Source organism: Schistocerca serialis, chromosome 7 (assembly GCF_023864345.2).
Source record: "Schistocerca serialis cubense isolate TAMUIC-IGC-003099 chromosome 7, iqSchSeri2.2, whole genome shotgun sequence".
In the NCBI taxonomy this organism is placed as follows: domain Eukaryota; kingdom Metazoa; phylum Arthropoda; class Insecta; order Orthoptera; family Acrididae; genus Schistocerca; species Schistocerca serialis.
This window is the reverse complement of record NC_064644.1, coordinates 200,757,106-200,779,217: the sequence shown is the minus strand read 5'-3', so window position 1 is coordinate 200,779,217 and position 22,112 is coordinate 200,757,106. Positions and strand designations below refer to the sequence as shown.

At 43.1% G+C, this 22,112-nt stretch overlaps 1 protein-coding gene across 1 annotated transcript in view; it reads left to right on the top strand.

Annotated features, from left to right (window-relative positions):
* The window catches only part of LOC126412223 (uncharacterized), a 183,124-nt gene that overhangs the window by 144,536 nt on the left and 16,476 nt on the right, over positions 1-22,112 (top strand). Inside the window, exons 4-6 of the mRNA XM_050081712.1 lie at positions 11,126-11,395; positions 14,596-14,793; positions 21,794-22,030. Of these exons, the coding sequence (XP_049937669.1) occupies positions 11,126-11,395; positions 14,596-14,793; positions 21,794-22,030 (705 nt within the window). The remainder of the gene's footprint in view (positions 1-11,125; positions 11,396-14,595; positions 14,794-21,793; positions 22,031-22,112) is intronic.

The following is a 22,112-nucleotide window of genomic DNA, read 5'->3' as shown; positions in this document are numbered from 1 at the left end:
CTTTTTAGAGATAAAATATTCCGCCTACAAAACGTGACGTAGCATGCGATTAACACCAAGTTAACTCATGTTCATTTGATATGTAAAATGATTCTACAAATTTTACAAACTAAGTATTGTTAATTCTAATCGGACTTCGGGGGTATAGATTTAAACCCCGATATCTGTTCATAAGTATAGCTGTTCTACCCTGCTCGTCTTCTCATTCATAAAATAGTAGCTCACGAATTTCTTACCATTTTGCTTACTACCTGTCCTTCGTCCTGATAACGTTTCCCCACAGCAGGAACTGTGTAACTGTTTTACTTTCTACGTAATAACTCATCTTATTTCGTATGTCGCTGGCATATGCCAATAACACGATAAGAAATCGTCTAAAATAACATGAAGATGCGGATGATTTTTGACAGCTGGCCAAATTTGTTACTTTGAAAGGTTTGTTGAAGCGACTAGAGGCTATCGTATAGTGAGCCGGCATTTTCCCGGCCATTGGCATACTTTTATATTAATTTCATTAATGAAATTCTGATGGCGACATCGCACTGATAATGCCAAAATGTACCCATTCCCAGATCAAATGTCACTGTATGTTAAACGAACAGTTTAGGTGTGTGATTAGTAGCGGTAAATGTGCTTCAAAAAGATGATTATTTGGGCAAGAAATTCGGTTACTGTGACCCGTCCCAGACAGGACTGATGTTCCAACACTGAGATGGTATGGACATGTCCGAGGGATGAAGGAACAACGATGGCAGCAGTGTTTACTCAACTGATCTTCACCACGAAGAGGAAACCGAAAGAGGCCGATGGGAACGTGGACGGTAACTATAGCCAAAGCCGTGGGAGTGAGGGGTCTATTGGAAGAATGGCGCGATAGAATTTTGTGGGATCTGAAAACAGGAAACTGCTGATAAGCGGAAACGCACGGTAAGGTAAAGTAAGAAAATTAACTCACAATTTCGTCAGACTGTCTTTGGTCCTCCGTTTGAGAAATCGATATCAGGAGACAGCACGGAACCCAGAGACTGTAACAGAAATTGGTAAACTGGAGAACGTTAGCTGCGTGTAAGGCTGAGCTTGTGTAGTGTCTCAAAAACATATTATTTAGCATAAATCGGCGAGGAAAGTAGCGTAGGCACGGGAAAGCGGTATCAGATGGAGGACCGCTGACAGATGACTTGGTCGTTGCCTGTCACCCGGCCGGGAGGCGTCTGCAGAGAGGGCCGTGCGCTGAGCCCGCAGACTGCTTCCACCTGTTGCGCCGCGACAAGTTGTCTCGTCCAGAGGCGGCGTGACCCCGCTGCCCTTGACTCCTTGTCACAGCACAGCACAGCGGCGGACGCCTTGCCACCTGTTGCTCTGCGCTCTACTATTATTACCTTCCACGTCAGCTGGGGACGGCGATCTGTATTACCTCTCTTCACGACAGCGCGTCCGTAATTGTTCCAGTTTTGCTCTGGAGCCTCTCCGCGCCGAACTTGCATGGTAGCCAGCATAAAAAGTTCCAGTGCCTCGACTGAGAAAGGGTTTTTAGCAATTACGGATGAACAGAATGTGGGCCTGTCAAGTTTTTCATACGTCTGGGTGTGTGCTATCAGTAATACGGTCCAGTCCAGGAGATAGCGGATATGCTTAGAGCAAAGAAATTCCGGTGGCAGGCCGTGATCCTCATGGGTATTGGGTCCGCTGGCGGATTGGGTAGCCAGCAACGACTATTCATGTATAGGTGCAACTACAGACAGGTGCTGTTGCTGGATATCGATGTTGTCTCCAGCGACTATCGCACTGGAATTCTCCCTCTAATATGCCGAAGTCGTCATCAGAGACTTCTGTTTGATTGCGGTAGTGTAGATTATTGTGTGTTTTATGGGTGTGTTTTACATGTTGACGGATTTCCTGTATCAGTCGGATGCTAAACTGTGTAAACATAGGTGGCAGAGCGAGTTAAATTTTCACAGAGACACGCCGACACCATGATTGCGTTATTCGGTTTGATTTTCCCACAGATGGTCCGTTTTCCTCACAAAAAAATGTCTGTAGCCGGTTATATTTGTACCTGGGGTTGTGAACGTAGTTCACCAGATTCATAATAAAGAGTTTATTGTTTCGAGTACTTTTACAGTCATGTGCACAGTTTGTTGTATACCTCCGTGAGGGCCTGCAGGCGTAGAATTCACTGTGCGTGTCTTGCCCAGTTCCATGTTCATACGAAATCTTCGGGTTGTATAGAGCATGTTACTGTCCGAGCAAAACTCAAATTTTGCGGAATTGATGGTTTTACGCACAGCTGACTTGAATCATAATAAACGGAATGCGGAAGGTTGTGATGAATAAGTCAGACGATATTGGAAAAGTAGAAATTTTTGTGAGGGAAAAAAGTTACGAAGGGAATCCCATAGGTTTCAGTTTTGTATTCACTCCTATTCCTTATGCGTGAGTGATCTTCCACTTTACATTCGACAAGGAAAATCGGTACTTCTTGCTGTTTATATTAGTATTATGATAAATCCGGTTAGAGGGAAAGAAACGGAAGAGTTGGTTAACAATATTTTCCAAATAACTGTTCTCTACAAAACGCTCTTCCTAAATTTTGAAAAAAAAAAGTTGCTGAGCCTCTCAAACATTTGAGTTTAGCTACTTTTGCTCTTCGTTTAATTGTTAATCTTCGAAACAGACGTATCATCCTCCTGACATATTTGCATATTTTCGCTCAGTAAAGCCTTGTGGAATAATTTTCTGTGGTAACTCATCATTTAGGAAGAAATTATTGATTGCACAAAAGCGAGCAGTAAGAATAATGTGTGGTTTTCACCCACCGATGTCATGCAGGTACCCAGGCATCTTAACTGCGCCGTCACACTACATATGTTCGCTAATGAAAGTTGTCATAAATAACAAATCATAGTTTTAGAATAACGGTGATGTCCATGCTTACAACGCTAGAGCGAAAAATAACTTTTGCTACTCATTGTTAAAGCATTCAGTGGCTCAGAAAGGAGTTCAATACTCAGCAATAAAACTTTTTGATCTCTTACCCAATAACATAAAATATCTGAAAGGTAGCGAAGTAAGTTTTACATCTAATTTAAAATCATTTCTCCTAGACAAGTCCTTTTCGATTGACGCATTTCTACTTAAAAACTGGTAGCCAGCAGAACTAAATAAATAAATAAATAAACAAAATAAGTGTAGTTGCATGAGTAAGACTAAAATCTTTAATGTGTTCATCAATGCTAACACTAATTGTGAATACATATCCCGTGAACTGAACGTTCACATCATTTCGTTAGAAAAATCATTCAAATGATTTTGGAACTTGTAACTAACACCCATTTAGCCACCGAACAGGAGAAATTAACGGATAACCTCGATTTGATTTGAGTTAATCACGTAGGTAAACAACAGTGGTTTTGGCCGCCGGTTGATCGTGTCAGTCTAGTTAAGCCAGTATTCTTGAAAGGAAGAAGAAGTTTCTTTGCTAAGTCATTGTTAGATACAGTCTCTTCTTTTGGCCACCAGGCATTATACTTACCTTGAGATTAATCAGCCTCCTGCTCAAGTCTAGGATTGCAGAACTTCTTCCTGAACATGATTTCGGTTATCATTAGCCAATCATGTGTCTGTTTTTGAGCTCTTAGTCCAAAGTTCTACGTGCTGCATTTTGCTCCAGCTATGTGTTAACATTTTATCCACAAATTCATGATAGGAAGGTTCCGGTCCAACAAATGGGATCGTTTCCACTGTCTTGGCTAGGCTACCAGCTTGTTTGTTACTAGTAATACCTCAGCGGCCAAGGATCCACAGCATGTCTACCCAGTTACTTTCTCCTAACCTTACCAGGGATTCTGCAACGATCTTGGCTGTCGTTGGTGGGGCTAATAGAGATTTCGTAGCTACCTGGCTGTTTGAATCAATGCAGATTCTACGAACCTTGTGGCATCAACGTGTATTCTCGCAGTGATAGCAAGTACCTCCACCTGGAATACCATTGCCAGCTTCCAGAGAGAGACTGCGGTCTCTAGTACAGGCTGTATTACGTATACATCCCGGCCTCAGCGCCTTCGTGTGATTTCGGCCCATGAGTAAACCAAACTGTCACGAGAAAGGCATCGTGGCTCATTCTCCCATTGCTTCATACTTTAAACTGCTACATTTAAAGGATTACTGAAAGACCGAAGTTGTTTTATAGTGAGCCAACTTTTGTCCGACCATTCCTATATTTACCACATTCATTATGTTAGTGTGGGGCTATGGGTATCCTAAAATTTCCATGCTCTTGCCGCTGCTTGTATTTTAACCCAAAGCTGGTGGTCTACATCGCAGCAATGGGTGTGCTACAGTCCCGCCATTTATGGCAAGGCAGGCCAATCTCTGCACCTTCTCGAACTAACTGCTGGACTTAACAGATTTTCAAAAAATTCGTCCGATTCACAAGACTATATGTTCTGCATGGAAGAAGATAGAAACTAGAAATAATATTTACCTTATGCATAATGCACTATGTTATTGTTTCCAAACACGGCCTTCTAGTTTTACAAGTGTATATATTTCCACAATCTTGAGGTACTTATCGCAATTACGTGTGTCACCAACGTTTTGATTTACTTTTCACAAATGGTGAATGTTCCCTCCATAGGACACACGACAGATATCCAGACGATAGTCAAACTGCAACCACACTTTAGCGAGCACCCCTTGAGCTGCTGTATTCGTTGCTGTTACTGTGAAGCGTCGCATTTCACTCAAAGTTGCCGGATGAAGATACACATTGCCACAGAGATGGACTCCTTCATAGCACCTCGTACAAAAATATCATTTATCAGGCGACCTTTTGACCAGTGGTGCAACTAGAGATCCATAGGCACCTTACGGCTATCCATCGTTGCAGTGTCATGCTCTAGCCGAAAGTCACATCATACAGTTGTATCTTAATCGCTCCTGTCGAAACGAAGAAGTAAAATGCCTTTAGTTGCCGTGTCATGCCCATCTCGACTCGACACACATTGAGCATAGGTAGTTAAACGCACACCAAGGTGACCGCTAACGACAGGCAAAGGAATCGGCAAGGAGGCGAGGTACACTTTGTCTCATTGCGTAGCTCAAAATCTCCCCCAAAGTTCTATCTCAATTCATGAAGAAGATACAGTCTTCTAAAACCGTGTGAATCTATCTGAAATAACTGAGTGGACTAGTTTACGAATCGCAGCAGCTGACTCGGAACGTAGCACCAGGACCTCGGAAGACAGAACTGGCTGAAGTGATAGGGGTGTCGAATTCAGCTCGGACGCGCCGTGCGGTGCTGACTAGGTTTCCGAGAAGTCTGTCGCTGGGTCTTGGGGCGAGCAGTGGAACAGCGGGAACTTGTAGTGAGTGCAGACGGTGGCTGACAACAACGAGACAGCGGCGTCTGCTGTACGGAAGTTGTGCAGTCCGGTGTTGTCTCGGTTTCCGAGAATGGAAGGCGGATTAAGGTGTAGGTTCATGCTTCTCGAGAAGTCTGTTACGCGATGGTGCGGCGAGTAGCTGAATAGCCGGAACTTAGAGCGAACGCCTTGACGTTCGGTGGGCGGTTGCGGTCGGACAAAAGATAGCGACGACAAATTCAGATAGTACGGGCTAGACGTTGTTGTGTTGCTTCCCGAGAAGTATTTTCCTGGAGAGAGAACGGACAGTGACTGCGCCTTGTGCCGAGTGGCTTGCATGCAGGACTCCACAAGGAACATAAATTTATTGCGAGGGCAATGTTATGGAATTTTAATTCAATTTCAGTCCTTTATAGCTTGTTGGGGTTGTGTTACGTACTCAATCGATAGAAACGGAACCTCTATAGGATCACTTTGTTGTCCGTCCGCCCGTCTGTCTGTCCGACTTTTCAAAACATTTTTTCGTAGAAGTGAATCTACGTATCAAGTTGAAAATTATGCCACATATTAAGGTCTACGGTCCCCTGGAGATGCAAGGAAATACAGCTTTTAAGTCAATACAATCAAAAGATACGGCTATTAATGTAACATATTTTGATACTCAAGCATCTAATACTATAGGGTACTTTCCGTTAGCCTACTTTTGTATCCCGCCTGGATAGGCGGCGCGTTTGTCTGCTCCTGTGAACTGCTTCTGTAATATAGGCCGAGAGTGAAGGAAGCGAGTAAGAGCAGGAGAGGTGAAGCACTTTGGTACTGCATGTAACTTTAAGACTTTTAATAGAGTAAAAAAAAAACACAAATAAATATCAGATGCATACATAACTTTGGCTAGGATGAGCACGTACGTGTGAAGCCTTAGTCAGTGTCTAATCCTGTGAAGTTAAGATGACTGTTCTGTACAATTTCAAAGCTAACAAATACTCGTTGCTGTCCAAACTTTAACTGAACTTAATACAAAGTCTCAATAGCAAGCTAGCCCACTAGATACTAGAAGCGATATTTCCAGGCCCTCTGATCTTGATAAAATGGGGCAGAAATCAAGACGGCACCCGCTGAGCTCGGCAGCGTAGGCCAGGGGGCGCTGTGGCTTGTATGATTTTATGATAGCGGAACAAACACTGGTAGCAGTTACTTCCGTAAAATATCTGGGCGTATGCGTACGGAACGATTTGAAGTGGAATCATCATATAAAATTAATTGTTGATAAGGCGGGTGCCAGGTTGAGATTCATTGGGAGAGTCCTTAGAAAATGTAGTCCATCAACAAAGGAGGTGGCTTACAAAACACTCGTTCGACCTATACTTGAGTGTTGCTCATCAGTGTGGTATCCGTACCAGATCGGGTTAACAGAGGAGGTAGAGAAGATAGAAAGAAGAGCGGCGCGTTTCGTCACAGGGTTATTTGGTAAGACTGATAGCGTTACGGAGATCTTTATCAAACTCAAGTGGCAGACTCTGCTAGAGAGGCTCTATGCATCGCGGTGTAACTTGCTGTCCAGGTTTCGAGGGGGTGCGTTTCTGGATGAGGTATCGAATATATTGCTTCCCCCTACTTGCACCTCCAGAGGAGATCAAGAGGAGATCACGAATGTAAAATTAGAGAGATTCGAGCGCGCGCGGAGGCTTTCCGGCAGTCGTTCTTCCCGCGAACCATACGCGACTGGAATAGGAAAGGGAGGTAACGACAGTGCCACGTAAAGTGCCCTCCGTCACACACCGTTGGGTGGCATGCGGAGTATAAATGTAGATGTAGATGTAGATGTGCACGGCGTAGTTAGTCTTCTCTCGTAGTGCCAACTTACGAGAGCGTGCATCTACCTTGTGGCATCGTAACTATCGACGCCATACCTACAATCATGAAATTTGCCAAGAAGCAGCGTTTCACTGTAAAAGTAAACCTAAAATCCTAAAACTGTGAATTTCCTAATTATATCACACGAAATGAATTGTCAACTATTTTCTGACAGTCTGTGTGTTATCTGTCCGTCTGTTACGCCGTCTTTTTTCAAGAACAAATATATGCGTGAAGTTGACCGTAAAAAGATGTAGCTTTTAAGCAATGCAATTAAAAGATACGGCCATTTTGATGCAAACTCATTAATTAAGACCTATAGCTTACTTCGCCTTGACTTAGAATCATGAAATTTGCCAAGAAGAAAGGTTTTTCAGTACAAGTAAAGGAAAAAATCAGAAGATTGCTGATCTATAATCATGTTACACGAAAATATATTCTTTTGTCGTTAGTGATCCGACATCAAACAGCAAAACTGGAACATTTTCTAAAGAGTTGGAATCGCTAGGACCGATAACTGTCCACTCAGTATCGATGTCGTTATAGGCAAAAATCGTCGAAATTCTCGATTCCCGGAATGGATGAACTGTCTGTCCATATAATTGAGTTTGCACTGAACCCTCAGCCCTGCTGGCACCTGGCCAAAATTTTCCTTTGGAGGAATTTTTGAAATTGGGTTGGAATTTAGTTGTGTCTGGGCAAATTTGTGACGTATGTTGAAGAGTGACTTCATTCTACTGCTATTTCTACTTTTGGAATCGTGATTCAACTCACGAAAGGTCTTTGCGCTTTTGGTGTGACAGTTATCGAAAAGGCACAGTAGGGCAGTGTCTTTATTTTACAGTGTCTGTATAGTTCGATGCAATGTTCCTGCAGACATGCATGCTTGCACAAATTTTCATGTGTTAGTAAACAGTTAGCCGGTGTACAATTATATTCGCAGTTTGCAAATACATTTCGCAGTTAATGAAAAGGGCACGACTTTAGGTTGTCCGCCTTAGTAGCTGCCATGTCAGGGGAATGGGCCCGATCCCAATATTGGCATGGATCAAGATTTTAAACATTGCTGGAACAGAAACTGTTGAAATTCTTCACGGTAAGCAGTTGCAGGATAAAGATTTATTAAAATCTTTCACCACGGTTTAGGTATATGTAAATATACCTTCATCAAAAGTAAAATACACTAAAATCACATCCTGCAGTGGAGATACATAAAATAATCGTGCCAAAGGCGTCGTCAGTAGTAAAAAAAAACATCATCTCCATTTATACAACATAATTGTGAACTAATCATAGCATAGCCACTGATGCTGTGATTTTAGTGTATTTTACTTCTGATGATGGTATATTTACATATACCGAAACCGTGGTCAAAGATTTTAAAAAATCTTTATCCTGCGACTGTTTGGCTGTTATCATTTACCGTGATTGGCATGGATCTTTCCTTCGTGAGAGGACGGGAAGGAGTGCAGAAAGCGTCGTGATGCTACTTGAGGAGCTGCTTGAATTAGAAGTAAAGGATCCAGGCCTGCTAACATGACTACGGCCGGGAGAGCAGTGTGCTAAACTCATCCATGCCGCATTTAGATGACGCCATTCGCAGACGACGACACGGCGATCGGTGGGACCCGATTTGCTTGTCTGTAGCAAAGCCCTTTCAAGTTTTTTGTTTAAGTTGTCGTAAGAATTGCAATTTAATCTTTTTAAAACTTGTTTGCTTTATAGGCCTACTTGTGATGTTCTGTACAGTAGAGGAGATGGTGTTATTAAATAGCGTCTGACGGCTAAAATACAAAAGTTACATAAAAATATGGAAACTGCGCGAGATATGCATCCTTGAGCATACGCAGACGCTAGTCAAGCCTGCAGGTGGCGCTGTTGTATTTGACCACGAGTGGCACTTGTGCAGTGACCTCAATACGACAGAGGGAGGTGACCCAGTGGGTAATTCACTGGACTCGGATTCGGGAGGACGACGGTTCAAATCCGCGTCCAGCCATCCTGATTTAGGTTTCCCATGCTTTCCCTAAAACGCTTCAGGCAAATGCCGGGATGGTTCCTTTGAAAGGGCATGGCCGACTTACTTCTGCATCCTTCCATAAGCCAATCATGGTCAGAAGAGTTTTATTATCAAAAAATGTCATTATTATCAGCCCGGTGAAAGTTTTGTGTCAAACATTATGATTATGGCAACAGATGTTCGAAAAATGTGTGTAGCTCTATCACTGACAATGTTGTCCTTATCTATCCTTTAACTCTACAAAAAAAAATGCTAGGCTATCTAGTGAAACTTTATTAACGTTATCATAAAATCCGATTGGTAGCCGTACAACTTGTATTATGAAAAGCCTTAATCGGACATGTCAGTATTCTGATTGAGAACAAAAGATAGAAATTTATTACTCATCCTATAAAACATGAAAAATACTGTTGTATATGACTGCGATTTTAAAATGTTCTCTAACATCTCCTAACAATTAATACTGAACAGAAGAGACAACTTGTCTCGTATTGCCGCTGTAGCGGCGCGAATGTTCTGCATCCAACGACATGCTTAAATAATTCAAAAGAAATACTGCGCTCCGTGGAGAGCGCAATTCATGGTCACAACTACTGATGCAAGTACTATCCCCCTTTTTGAAAAAATTGAAACTGAATGATCAGGACGGCTTCGGTAAACAGGCCATTAGCGGTGTAAAACATGAAAGGAACCAATAAAATCTTTTAGTTTTCTATATTCTAAAAATTAACGATTCCGACACTGACAAACTTTACTCAGACGTTTCTCTTGCTTCGACAGTTTGAGTAGCAAAAACTTCAGTTATTCCACAGTGTCTTTACCCAAAAATAAATACCTGAACACCACGAATATACAAATGTTGCTTTCAATGTATGCTTACACAAATGTGACAAAATCCCTCCAGTGCGCAAGAAAACAATAACTACGCGCAGCAAAAGGACAGATTACCAAAAACTCTCGATTACTACAAAAATCTCCTCTGACGCTACTAGCACGGTCAGGGAAAGGTGTGACCTCTCCTGATGCGCGGCTTCTCTCCACGCCAGGCTGCGTCCATCTTGTCTTACCACTCACTGTTCGCTCGCTGCCACTCGCGATAATAATATCCCAGACTCGAAGTTTGTGTATGCACGCAACAGCAGAATCAAGTGTTCCTTGTAGTCGTGGGTGCGTTATGTCGCAGATAACCGTTATCGACCGCGGAAAAATGATTCGTTTTCGTGTGGTGGTTCGCACAGCTCGCATTGTCCAGCACTGGTTTTGTTAGCGCGAGGACAAATTATTGCATCTCCCCAGACCACCAGAGTCAGAAGATCTCATTATTTACTGAGCCTTTGTGGTGTATTTTGGACAGAAGGGTACAGGACCGCTATCCACCTCCGCCACCCTTATTAGGACTTGCCATTTCCTTGCAGGCAGACAGGTATAAGATTCCCTTGAAAACTACACAGTACCCGTGTTTATCTATTCCGAGATCACTGGAAACTGTCCTGAATGGATGGCCGGGGTGGCCGAGCGGTTCTAGGCGCTACAGTCTGGAAGCGCGAGACCGCTACGGTCGCAGGTTCGACCCCTGCCTCGGGTATATATGTGTGTGATGTCATTAGGTTGGTTAGGTTTGCGTAGTTCTAAGTTCTAGGGGACTGATGACCTCAGAAGTTAAGTCCCATAGTCCTCAGATCCATTTGAACCATTTGACTTGTGCTGAATGCCAAACATTTTTCGGACAGCGTATTAGATGTGGTGATAAGTTGTGTTGGTAGTGTTTCCATGCTTTTGTGCGCCCCCGTACACTTGCACCCTCACAGCCCCCGGCTACTTCCGCTCCACAGCTCACTTTGCTAGTAAACCGGCGTGACGGCAGCGTGTGTTGTGTGCGCTTTTGCAGTTCCCGGGCTGCCGGCAGGCGTGCCGCTTCTTCCGCGGCGGCCAGGGTGGGGGCGGCGGCTCGGGGCCGGCGCCGCCCCCGCAGCAGCAGACGCCGGTGGCGCAGACGCGCGCCTTCCCGCTGCTCGCCGTGGCCGGCCGCGACCTCTTCTGGCCCTGCCGGCTGCCCCGCAACGCCACCGGCCCCAAGGGCGCGCCGGGCACCGCCAGGCTCGTCTACGTCGTCGTCTGGAGGCCCGACGACGCCTCCCACTGGCGGCAGGTCACGCAGGTCAGCCTCCCACGCACTGCTCGACTCCCCCGCGCATGGGGATACACTCATAAGCCATACTGTTATCTGCCTCACAGTTGTCTTTGCTCAGAATCAAAATTAATTCCAGGTTCTATTTACGGATATCCGTCGTCTTGCACGAGCGAGGGACATGATGATACATATGAGAAAAAGTACCACCACAGCTGTGTCTTCAGAATGTCTTTATTCTATCACGGGGCTACATTACAGCCATTCTCAGGCTCCACCACTCCAAAAAGAGTATTTGACATCCTTGGCGCATATACTGTGGGATTCTTTTCACTAGCACACGTCTGCTAGCTTCCATCAGGAGTCTATAATCGACATTGGTGCCGAGTATAAGCAGACGAAATGAATTAAAATTCTTGCTGCAGCCGGGACTCGAACCCGGGTTTTCGTCTGCTGCGATCATTATCGTAGATAATAAAAAGAGACTTAAATGTCTCAGGGAAACATTTAATTATAACATCTATAAGATCACCAATGGTACAAGGACGCCCCATTATGTCCAATTCTGGGGTGCTTGCCAATATCAGAGAGCCCAGGCAGTAGTGACAACATGTAAGGGAAAAATGAATTGAAGTTTTGTGTTGGGGACAGAACTCAGCTTAGGTAGTTCGTGCAGCAATGTTGACCATCGTACTGCAGTTGTGTAATGGTTAGCATTTCTGTTTAGCAAGCAAGAAGACCAGGGGTGCCTGCATGGTAGCTCAGCGTGTTCGGTCAGAGAGCTGGTTGGCCTCTGTAATAAAAAAACCGAGCGAAAGGATCAACAACGATCTTGAACGGATGTCTTGTGACGTTCGCGACGACCAAACACAACCATCATCAACAACAACAACAACAACAAAAGGACTCGTGTCCCGGCCGCAGCGCCAATTTCGTCTGCTTCGATCATTATCGTAGTTCAATAAGTGTTCACTAGTTGGAATTCAACGTTCTATACGAATGAAAGATTTTTTTCAACTGCTCAAATAATATTATTACGGTCATGACAATGAGCCACTGGTGCTGATAGCCACAGATTAGGCAGATCGTAGTGGTATTGCGCGGAGTATAGTAGTGCCTACTAGTGAAATTTTGTTGAGAAAAATCGTTGCAAGCAGTATAGATATCCAAAAAACTTGTATGTTACATAAGAAAATATTTGGCATGCAAGCAGTGCACACTGTTGGAGACAATGTGAAGAGTAACGTTACCACATGTATCAAAACACGTTCACTTATTAACCATATCAACATCTCTCGATCCTAGATTCGAGAACATACACGCTCAAGAAGCTTCAGAATTAAGCTTTCAAGGCCGGTCAGTGTGGCCGACCGTTTCTAGGCGCTTCAGTCTGGAACCGCGCTACCGCTACGGTCGCGCGTTCGAATTCTGCCTTGGCCATGGATGTGTGTGTTGTCTTTAGGTTAGTTAGGTTTAAGTAGTTCTAAGTTCTAGGGGACTGATGACCTCAGATGTTAAGTCCCATAGTGCTCAGAGCCATTTGAACCAGCTTTCAAGATGCTGCAAAAGTGCGCAATGCTGCCTTGTGAGACATATCTGTTGCGACGGTTTCTAACATTGACCATCCTCACAAAATGCAAGAAAAACGCAATGTAACACGAAAGCGGAATACAAGATACAATGAGACTACACAGTCAACTTCAAATACTTACGAAAAATTATAATCACAACTTCACATGTGCCATAGATGTCTTGATATAGAACGAATAAATTGACCACAGTTGAAATGTGTAAAGCAAGTTTCCATTACTGAAGCAATACGTTGAGTCGATCAGTTGTAAACAGCACAATAGCTGTCAACTATACAGGTACACTGCAAGAAGTCAATAAAGGACGACGATCATACAAAGGCAATAGGTGTACATAGCAACATAGAACCATCACAACTTAATATTATGTCGTAAGGTAGTATAAAATCACAACAGTGAAACGACCATGTTCAACGCAGGGATCCTTTTACGGACAAAATACATGCACAAAGCACGCATATTCTTTACATATATATGCCAACAAACATAATACAAAAACTGTGCGTACACCCAAACGTAAAGTACACGGCACAAACTGAAGTCAAGTAACCTACTAATATCACCAACCAAAAGTCTGAGAAAATTAAATACAAAAGCGCTTCTATGTCCCTGTACTGAAATGCAAAATGTCATAAGCCCATCTTAATGGAAGTGAAATTATGTAACCCGAACCTACTGAAACCCAATATAATGAAATCGTGTTATTTAAAATTTGTATACAGTGTGATGTGGGATATGTAATGTTAATTAGTGGCGTATTTAAGTGTCAATATGTATGGCGCTGAAGTGTTTGTATGTTGCTTTTTACCCAATCCTATAAATTAATGATTTAATGTCGGTATTTTCGTATCGATTATTTTCGGTCACCGATGATTAACGTCTATGATAATATAGAAATCAGCACCGACCATTTGGCAACATCGCACCTCCCTCTAAGGCTACTTTCGAAGCACGTATTTTGGTAGTAACATTCCTGGATTAAAGTAATTCTCCAAGATGCAGTGCAAATTTAGAGCACAGACTTAATCTGTCCTAAAGTCTTACTAGTTGACAATAGAGAAAAGTACAGCAATCGTTCGCAAAACACGTCATCTTATTATAGCAGATCTAGATTACAGTTACATATTCATCTTCAGTGGATACGACAACAGGTGACAGTTCAAATTAAACTCCTGTAAGCTCTGCACCAATATTGTTTACTAAGCGACACTTTGTTGTCATATGCACTGAAGATACCTGTGTAACAGTCGAAATCTAGATCTGCGATAATGAAACGAAAGAGTTCGTCATCGACAGCTGTTATTTTCTTCGTTGTCTCTAGTCAGTGATCACTGCACAAAAGTCTCGCATGGGTTCCAGTCTGATTTTTATAACTTGCTGGTATATCAACTTTTGCACAGGACAATTCATTTTACTTGGCGCCCTGCGAAAACATCGTTACTATGTTCCTTACAAACCCGCTGATGTACTCATGCCCTATGTTATTTCTCCTATGTCTGTCTTTCTTTCCTAATTCAAGTGTATCCCCTTGGTTGAGCTGTTCCCAACTTATGTCGGGGCTGATGCCGAGATGTAAGGCAGTAGCTGTTAGCAGCGTTTCGGCGACACGCACATCATCAGCGCGCTGCTGGCGTTTTGCAGACGGAGCAGTGCGGAGCGCGCGTGCCGTCCGCCTCCGGGTCGGCGCGCGTGCTGGCTGTAGACGCCGGCGGCCTGCGCACCGTGTACACCCCCGCCTGGGCCGCCCCCGCCGCCTCTCTGGGGCCCGTAGCCGCCCGCGACCTGGCCGGCGCCTCGGTGCGGCACCCCACCCCCGCAGGACCCAGCACCGCCACCGGGGTAAGCTTCAAGTTCTAAGTAACTTCCGACAGGCTTCAGTATCCATCACTAACAAGTGGTGATGTGATTAACTTCTCATGGTTGGGATTCACAGTCATATAATATTTCTTAAAAGACATCATAGTCGCCGTTGAGTGTATAAAATATTTATTATTACTACTGAAATTTCGGCCTTATGGCCATTCTCAAGTAACACTGCAAAAGTTATATTCTGTCAGAATATAAAACTATCCGACATGATAGTTTTATATTCTGACATAAAGTAACTTTTGCAGTGTTACTTGAAGATGGCCATAAGGCCGAAATTGCAATAGTAATAATAAATATTTTATACAGTCAACGGCGACTATGATGTCTTTTAAGAAAGTGGTGATGTGTTTGAATCAAAGTACTTCCTGCTGGCTTCTACTCGTGATCTTCGGCCGAAGTTTGTTTAGTACTCTTTATACCGCGTCTCCCCCCAACGGAGGTTCGAGTCCTCCCTCGGGCATGGGTGTGTGTATCGTCCCAACAAAAATTAGTTTAAGTTAGATTAAGTAGTATGTAAGCTTAGGGGCCGATGATCTCAGCAGTTTGGTCCCATAAGACCTTACCACAAATTTCCTTAATTTCTTTATACCGCTTCGGCAGCACTAGTGGCTGGCATTGTCAAAGATTGACCATCCAACGCTGGCGACGGTTTGGAGTCTATCCCGCGGCCGCAGATAATATGTAGAGTGGAAATGGACACGTTCTGATTGCCAACTCCCACAGGAAAAAAAAAAAAAAAAAAAAAAAAAAACGCCGGGACAAGTAAATTCATGTAAGAAACACAGGGCCGCAGACGTCAGGAAATACCTCAAAAGCGGGTGAGGCTCCGGCAGGCAGTTTCTTTTTCAATCCCTTAGACAAGTATGTGTTTACATTCAGGTGAGATTATTTCATTTGCCGATTTCACGTTCTCTGCTGGTTTATTGAAAGGTACAGTACAACAAAAAACTGCCCTATTGTGTCACAAGTAAAAGAGTATAAGCTTCTGAATTTCGTCGTTACCAGAAAATGGCCTTATTTCATTTACTAGAAATGTCTGCAAAAAAATAAATAAATAAAGAAAATAAAATATAATAAAAAGTTGTCACAAAAGGGAAGGAACTTAAAGTAAGAACAACTTCTGCCTGATTACAGTGAGGACATTAATTCTGTGACTTCTGCTTTTTCAAAAAATCACATTTACAAAAGGTATTCGAAATTTGCCCGTTGTACAGCGACGTGTAGCACTGCCCCATACCAGCGAATGTAGGATCACAACAAGCCTAACCGCTGCACGTGCGGCGTGATACGTCATCTAGTGACGTCACATGTTCAACGTTTGTCATCCACTTTTGCGGCTCCGTGTGATTCTTGTTAAACTATTTGTCGCAACGCCATCTACCTCACTCCTGGTTTTTTCAAACGTCGATAGGAATCACCTCGTATGGTCCTGACACGGACAGTCTGGAGGCGATGTGCGATGTATGGTAAGCCAAGATCGCTAAAAAAGCATTTTATTGGATGACCAGTTTCGACAGAGCTATGCTGTCATTATCGGATCTTATGCTTTTGAATGCAATACAAAGCGCATGCAGTGCGAAGGGATTAGTAACACTGATCATTAATATGTTGTAAAAACTGAAAAGTATAAGATTCGATGACTACTGCTTGGCCCTGTCGAAACCGGTCGATCCAACAAAAAACTTTTTTTCTGCGATCTTGGCTTGGGAACTTTTCTATTTACGTAACTCACTTACATTCAGAAAATTGAGAAGGTAGTCTGATACCTTCGGATTATGTTATTCATCGCATTACGGTATAAAAATTACGGCAAATTAGAAAATGAATACTTCATTAAGAACATTCTAAGTGCCATATCAGGAAATTGATTTTAGCGGCCGATAGGAAAGTTCTTACAGTTCGTCAATAAGAAGTTTTTTGCACGTTGAAAACAGAAGAAAACAGCAACCAGCTACTCTTAATAATGCTGTTTTTCTTACAAAAAGAAGCGCCGTTACCTGTTTCGAACCGACAGTTTCGTCTTCAGACGGCTGTTTATGTGTATATTACATTTGTTTCTTTTCAACAGCTAATGTAATGAACAACAGACGTAATATACACATGAACAGCCATTTGCAGATGAAGCTATCGGTGCGGAACCGGTAACGGCACTATTTGTGTAAAAAAAGAAAAGAAGGACTGGCTGATTGGTGTTCTCTTGCAAGGATCAGCTTGTGTTTTTTACTTAGCCACTGTCTCAAAATGTTAGTTTTCGACAAAATAGCAGGAAGAATGTTTTTATTCAAAGTGCCATTCATACTGAGTCACTGCGTTGTAGTTGTGAGAACACAACAGAAAAAGATTAAGCTTTTCACTTGTACAGGGTGGGACAAATAAAAGTGTCCCGGAGAACAGAGTTGCAGGGTACAAAGAAACACAGCAAAGCAAAGGATAATGCAGTGCTAATCTGACTATAGCAGATGTTGAAAGTGACCGTCATTCATCTCTTGACACTTCTGGACCATGGTCAGCAAGTTGCTGAAGGCGGATCGAAGCTGGACTGCTGGAACTGCTCCAATCTCATCCGAAATGTTCTACTTCAGTTCTTCAACACTATGAGGCTTCCCCACACAAAGTAATCGCACACTGGCAGTTTAGGTGGACCGGGTGGGCATCTAGAGCCGCGACCAGTCTCACCTCTGCTAACAACTCCATCATGGCATCCTGTTGGACGTAGCTGTAGGTCTTCTCCGTAAACTCTCACACAATTTGTATCCACTCGTCTGGGCCGCTTTTATTCGCCCCACCTTGTAGAAATTTGTGGTCAACAGAAACCACTCATTATCTTTTAAATTTTGGAACTTCAGAGGTACACATAGCTTGACATAAAGACCAGGCGCCATCCTTTAATGTATGTTTCAATGTCTTTCTCCTTCGTTTGCCAGCTGTATCAAGGCTCGGGACATACAACAGATTATCGAGAACATAACAGCACTGAAAATGCGTTTTACGAAGAAATGGCTTTTAGAACGTTCTACATTTCCACCCGCCGTGCGGTTAAAGGCGCTTCAGTCTGGAACCGCGTGGCCGCTACGGTCCCAGGTTCGAATCCTGCCTCGGGCATGGATGTGTGCGATGTCCTTAGGTTAGTTAGGTTTACTTAGTTCTAAGTTCTAGGGGACTGATGACCACAGATATTAAGTCCCATAGTGCTCAGAGCCATTTGAACCATTTGAACCAGCCATTTCCACTCTTCATACGTACCTATCGCACCAACATCTGAAGGCTTTTCCCTGGTCCTTAGCACTGTGATTTTCCCTTTATTACCTGCAACAATCGTTCGCTGAAACTCGGAAACCCAGGAACCGTATACCTTAAGGCTTTTTGTCGTTTCGTATTTTTATGTTTGTGAATCTCTATGGCTTACCTGAAGAAACGGGCGTAGTAGCTCTCCTCCACAGCGGAAACCTGAGTTTTGGCGAGTTTTAGTATATGGTTGGTCTCATACACGAAGAAAACTTCCCGCAACCATACACACATGCTGTAAAACGATCGATGAAGGCCATATACCTCAGCACAACCAAAACGCAATCTGCAGAGTGCAGCTTGCGTGCCGTTGCCTGGGCGTAGCCTAGCGTTATCTTTAAGATTGGTGACCATGCCCCTGCTTCTCCGTCTGCTGTTATTGGTTTTCTCGGACAATCTGGGGAAGCTCTTAGTATAGAAAGTAACCAGGACCAGATATTACGTCAGGATGAAAAAGATTACGAGACGACTCCCGACAAGGCCTGAAGAGTTGTTCAAGTGGTATGTGACAGAGAAATGTACTGCATTGGCAAATATGATTTGCTTGTGTTGCAATCAGTATCAGTCGTTGTCATTCCTTATGAGAAAAGTAAAACCACTGTTTCAATTAGTGTTTTCTCAGCTGTGAATTACAAAGTAAACACCAAGAACTGTGAAGGAACAACAAGTTTGCTAAATGTTCGCACACTATCGAATTCTCACGATACTTGAGTATCGAACAGAAAAACAAGTGCGCTCTGCAGGTGAGGATGTCTCTCCAAAATTAGGGAGTCGAGATGGAAAAGGAAATTGCGTGATGTTATTTCTTAGAGATTTTACAAGGGCAATTCAAAAAGTAAAGGCAATAGTAGTGAGAAAATGACAATGTGAGTAGCATCAGTCATTTTCGTAATCTCCCCAACCTGTATGTACTTGATAAGCTTCCCAATTCCGTCCTGAAAAAAACTTTGTGGGATCCATTCTTGGATCGCCAGCATGGTCTCGTAATCCGACGGTGCTACTTCACCGGATCAAAAAAAGTGGAAATTGGTTGGAGCAAGTTCAGACCTACACCGTTGTGCTCCAGCAGCCGAAAGCCAAGATTTTGAATGTGCTGGGGGAGCGTCATACTGAAGCAAAATTACACCTTTTGAGAGATTTGTCTTTGCTCTGATTTTGGGTTTCAGATCTCGCAGTAGCTAATAGTCGCTTTCACTCTTTACTGTATGGCCTTTAAGAGTGTTTTAGAAATGGCACCATATAATACCGTAAGGTGCTCTTAAAAATTTCTTTAATAAGCGACCGGTTCCAAAGAATGTCCTCCATCACAACTTCGATTAACAACAAGAGTTATAACAGAATACGATGACGTCTAAAGAACAGAATGTTAAAAAGAAGATAGGAAAAGGCATAGTCGACTTTTCGGCACTGTGCTCCTTTTTTTGCCGTCATGGTATTCGAGTGTAACTCTTGTTGCTAACCTGAGTGGTGCTGAAAAATTGTCTTTGATCGAAACTGTTCGCTCATTATAGAATACTTCCACAGTACCTTACAGTCTTACGTAGTGTTGCTTCAAAACTTCATTAAAGCTGTATCAAGAGCACAATCAATAGAAACATTGTCATTACAAACTTTTTTACAGAAGGTTGCCTTTCTAATTTTTTTATATAACCGAAGACGCATGTTACCACACCATGCGCTGCTACTTATTCTGATTCGTAACGCTGGACACACGTCTCATTAACGATCACTGTGCAACTGAGAAATTATCCTCCCTCTTCGCAACGCCTTAAATGTGATTTACACATTTTTGAAACGTTATCGTTCGTCTTTTTAATATGATACACAACGAACGAACTAGATGATAGGTTATGAGATTCATAGACAGTTGAAAATGGTCAACGGTGATAGTTGCTCAACTGATGCGTAGTATCAAGAGTCCTGCCCAGACGATAATCATGAGCTCAACTGACTCGATATTCTTGTTCATTTTAGAAGTTGATGACGTATCCGAATGCTCTTTCTGCACTTTTAAGGCGATTTTTCCATCTGGCAGACTGAACACTTTTAAAATGGTTTATCCACTCGCAAATCTTTCGTCCGCTGTGATAGTTGCCTCCGCAGGGCACCTGCGTTCTGCACATGATCTCCGCAGTTTCATTCTTTTCAGAGTTTTCTGCTAATTTCGTCCCTGGTGGATACGGACAAGGGGTAACTTATAATAAAGTATCGCTATGATCACAGCTGTCCACTGAACCAACGTAAGTAACTTACAGTGAAAGTAGCATTTGCTTATTTACGTATGGAGCAGAACAAAATTTCGTTTAGTTAACTGATTTGCCAGCGTACTTCTACTTGCTATGTTCGCACCACGAGGTATCCGGTGTCAAACGAGGAGCACCTTTAGAGGAAAGCCCTCTGTGCGTATGCGCAACACCAGTAGCTAATTCCTGGCGGAAAGCATATGACTTCTCAATGACAGCGTGCTAAGCAGGCAGTGTTGGTTGTCCAACTGTAGCTTCGGCGCCCCCAGACATTCCTACAAGCTGTCGCGACTCCCCATGTTGCAGGTTTTGTATAACGAGGTCACATGTGGAGGCAGGCAATGACAGGACACCAGAAAACATGAAATACAAAAGAAGTGTTTCTGTCAAGGTTGTACTGCGGACTTTCTTATAAACGTAAACGACATGAATCAAATATCTTCTACACTTCATTTCGTGTAAACCTGGACGCATGTCAGTTGTTTTGCTTCCTGTAGACAGAAGCGGTTTCCTGAACTCTTCAAGTTGGGGGAATCTATTTTCAGATACATTTATTCGTCAACGATACTTTACAGGAAACGTACAAGATACCGTAAGATCCTTACCTTCTGATAGATGGTTTACTGTCGCATCACGTCAGACAAAGGTATGTGACCACCGCAAGAGTTTTAGCGGGGCATTCAGAAGTCAAATGAACAAATGTGTATTTTTTAAAGTATGAACGTATAAAATTTTTTGTCATAATACTTATACTACTAGCAACTGCTAATAATTATAATAAACTATCTTTTAATATTTGAGTCCTGAGTTTTGTTTCACCATGAATCCCAACTTTTATTCTTATTTCAACACGACGGTCTCAATAAATCGTCAAACCACTGCTGGGCTTTTTACTGGAAGTTGCAGAATTCAGTTGATTTTGGCCCCGCTTGCACTCGTGACTTTCTTGGTTGCACATGCTTATGTAACACGCTTAATTAGTTCTACTCTTTCCGTTTGAAGACTCCGTTGCTCTTTGTCATTGTGGTTCGTACGTTGATGGCAGATTACGCTTGGGGCCTGAAGATGACGCTTTTTCGCGTCGAAACTGGTAGCATGTTTTGAACAAACGTCTGTATTACAACACAGCTGTTGGTTTCAATTACGTCATTCAAGTACAACAATAATGGTTCATTGGGGAGGTCAATAATAATGTCTGGCGCTAATAATAATAATAAAGAAAAACAAGATTCACAAGTCTGTTGATTATCATAGTAAATTTGAAGTGGTACTTAGTGTTATCAGAAACAGAAAGGATAATGAAAGAGAAGGGAATTTAAACCGGCATTATCAGTGTCTATGTTTATCTGCCCTTGGTCATAGTGATTATTTGTGGGCACGACTGATTCTTATGTAAGGTGACATGTGGACTGAGAGAATGTGTGGCTTGTGTTGTTTTCCAGGACGGCAGCGTGTGGTCGGTGCAGGTGCTGTCTGTGATCCACCAGGGAGTGCTGGTGATCGCGGAGCTGTCATGGCGAGCGCCGGACAAGGACCTACTGGCCGCGCGACGTGACGGGGGTTCCCCGCTGTACCTGGTCACGTGGGAGGTGGACGGCGGGGGAATCACTGGGAACCTCTACACCGATTCCTCCTGCGTCACGCTCTCTCTCTGGCCTGACACTGTGTTTCACATTCGGGTAAATTTTTCTTGTTGTTACAAACATACATTATACGAGGGTGGGTCAAATGAAAACTTTAAATTTGTAATAACAAATCGAA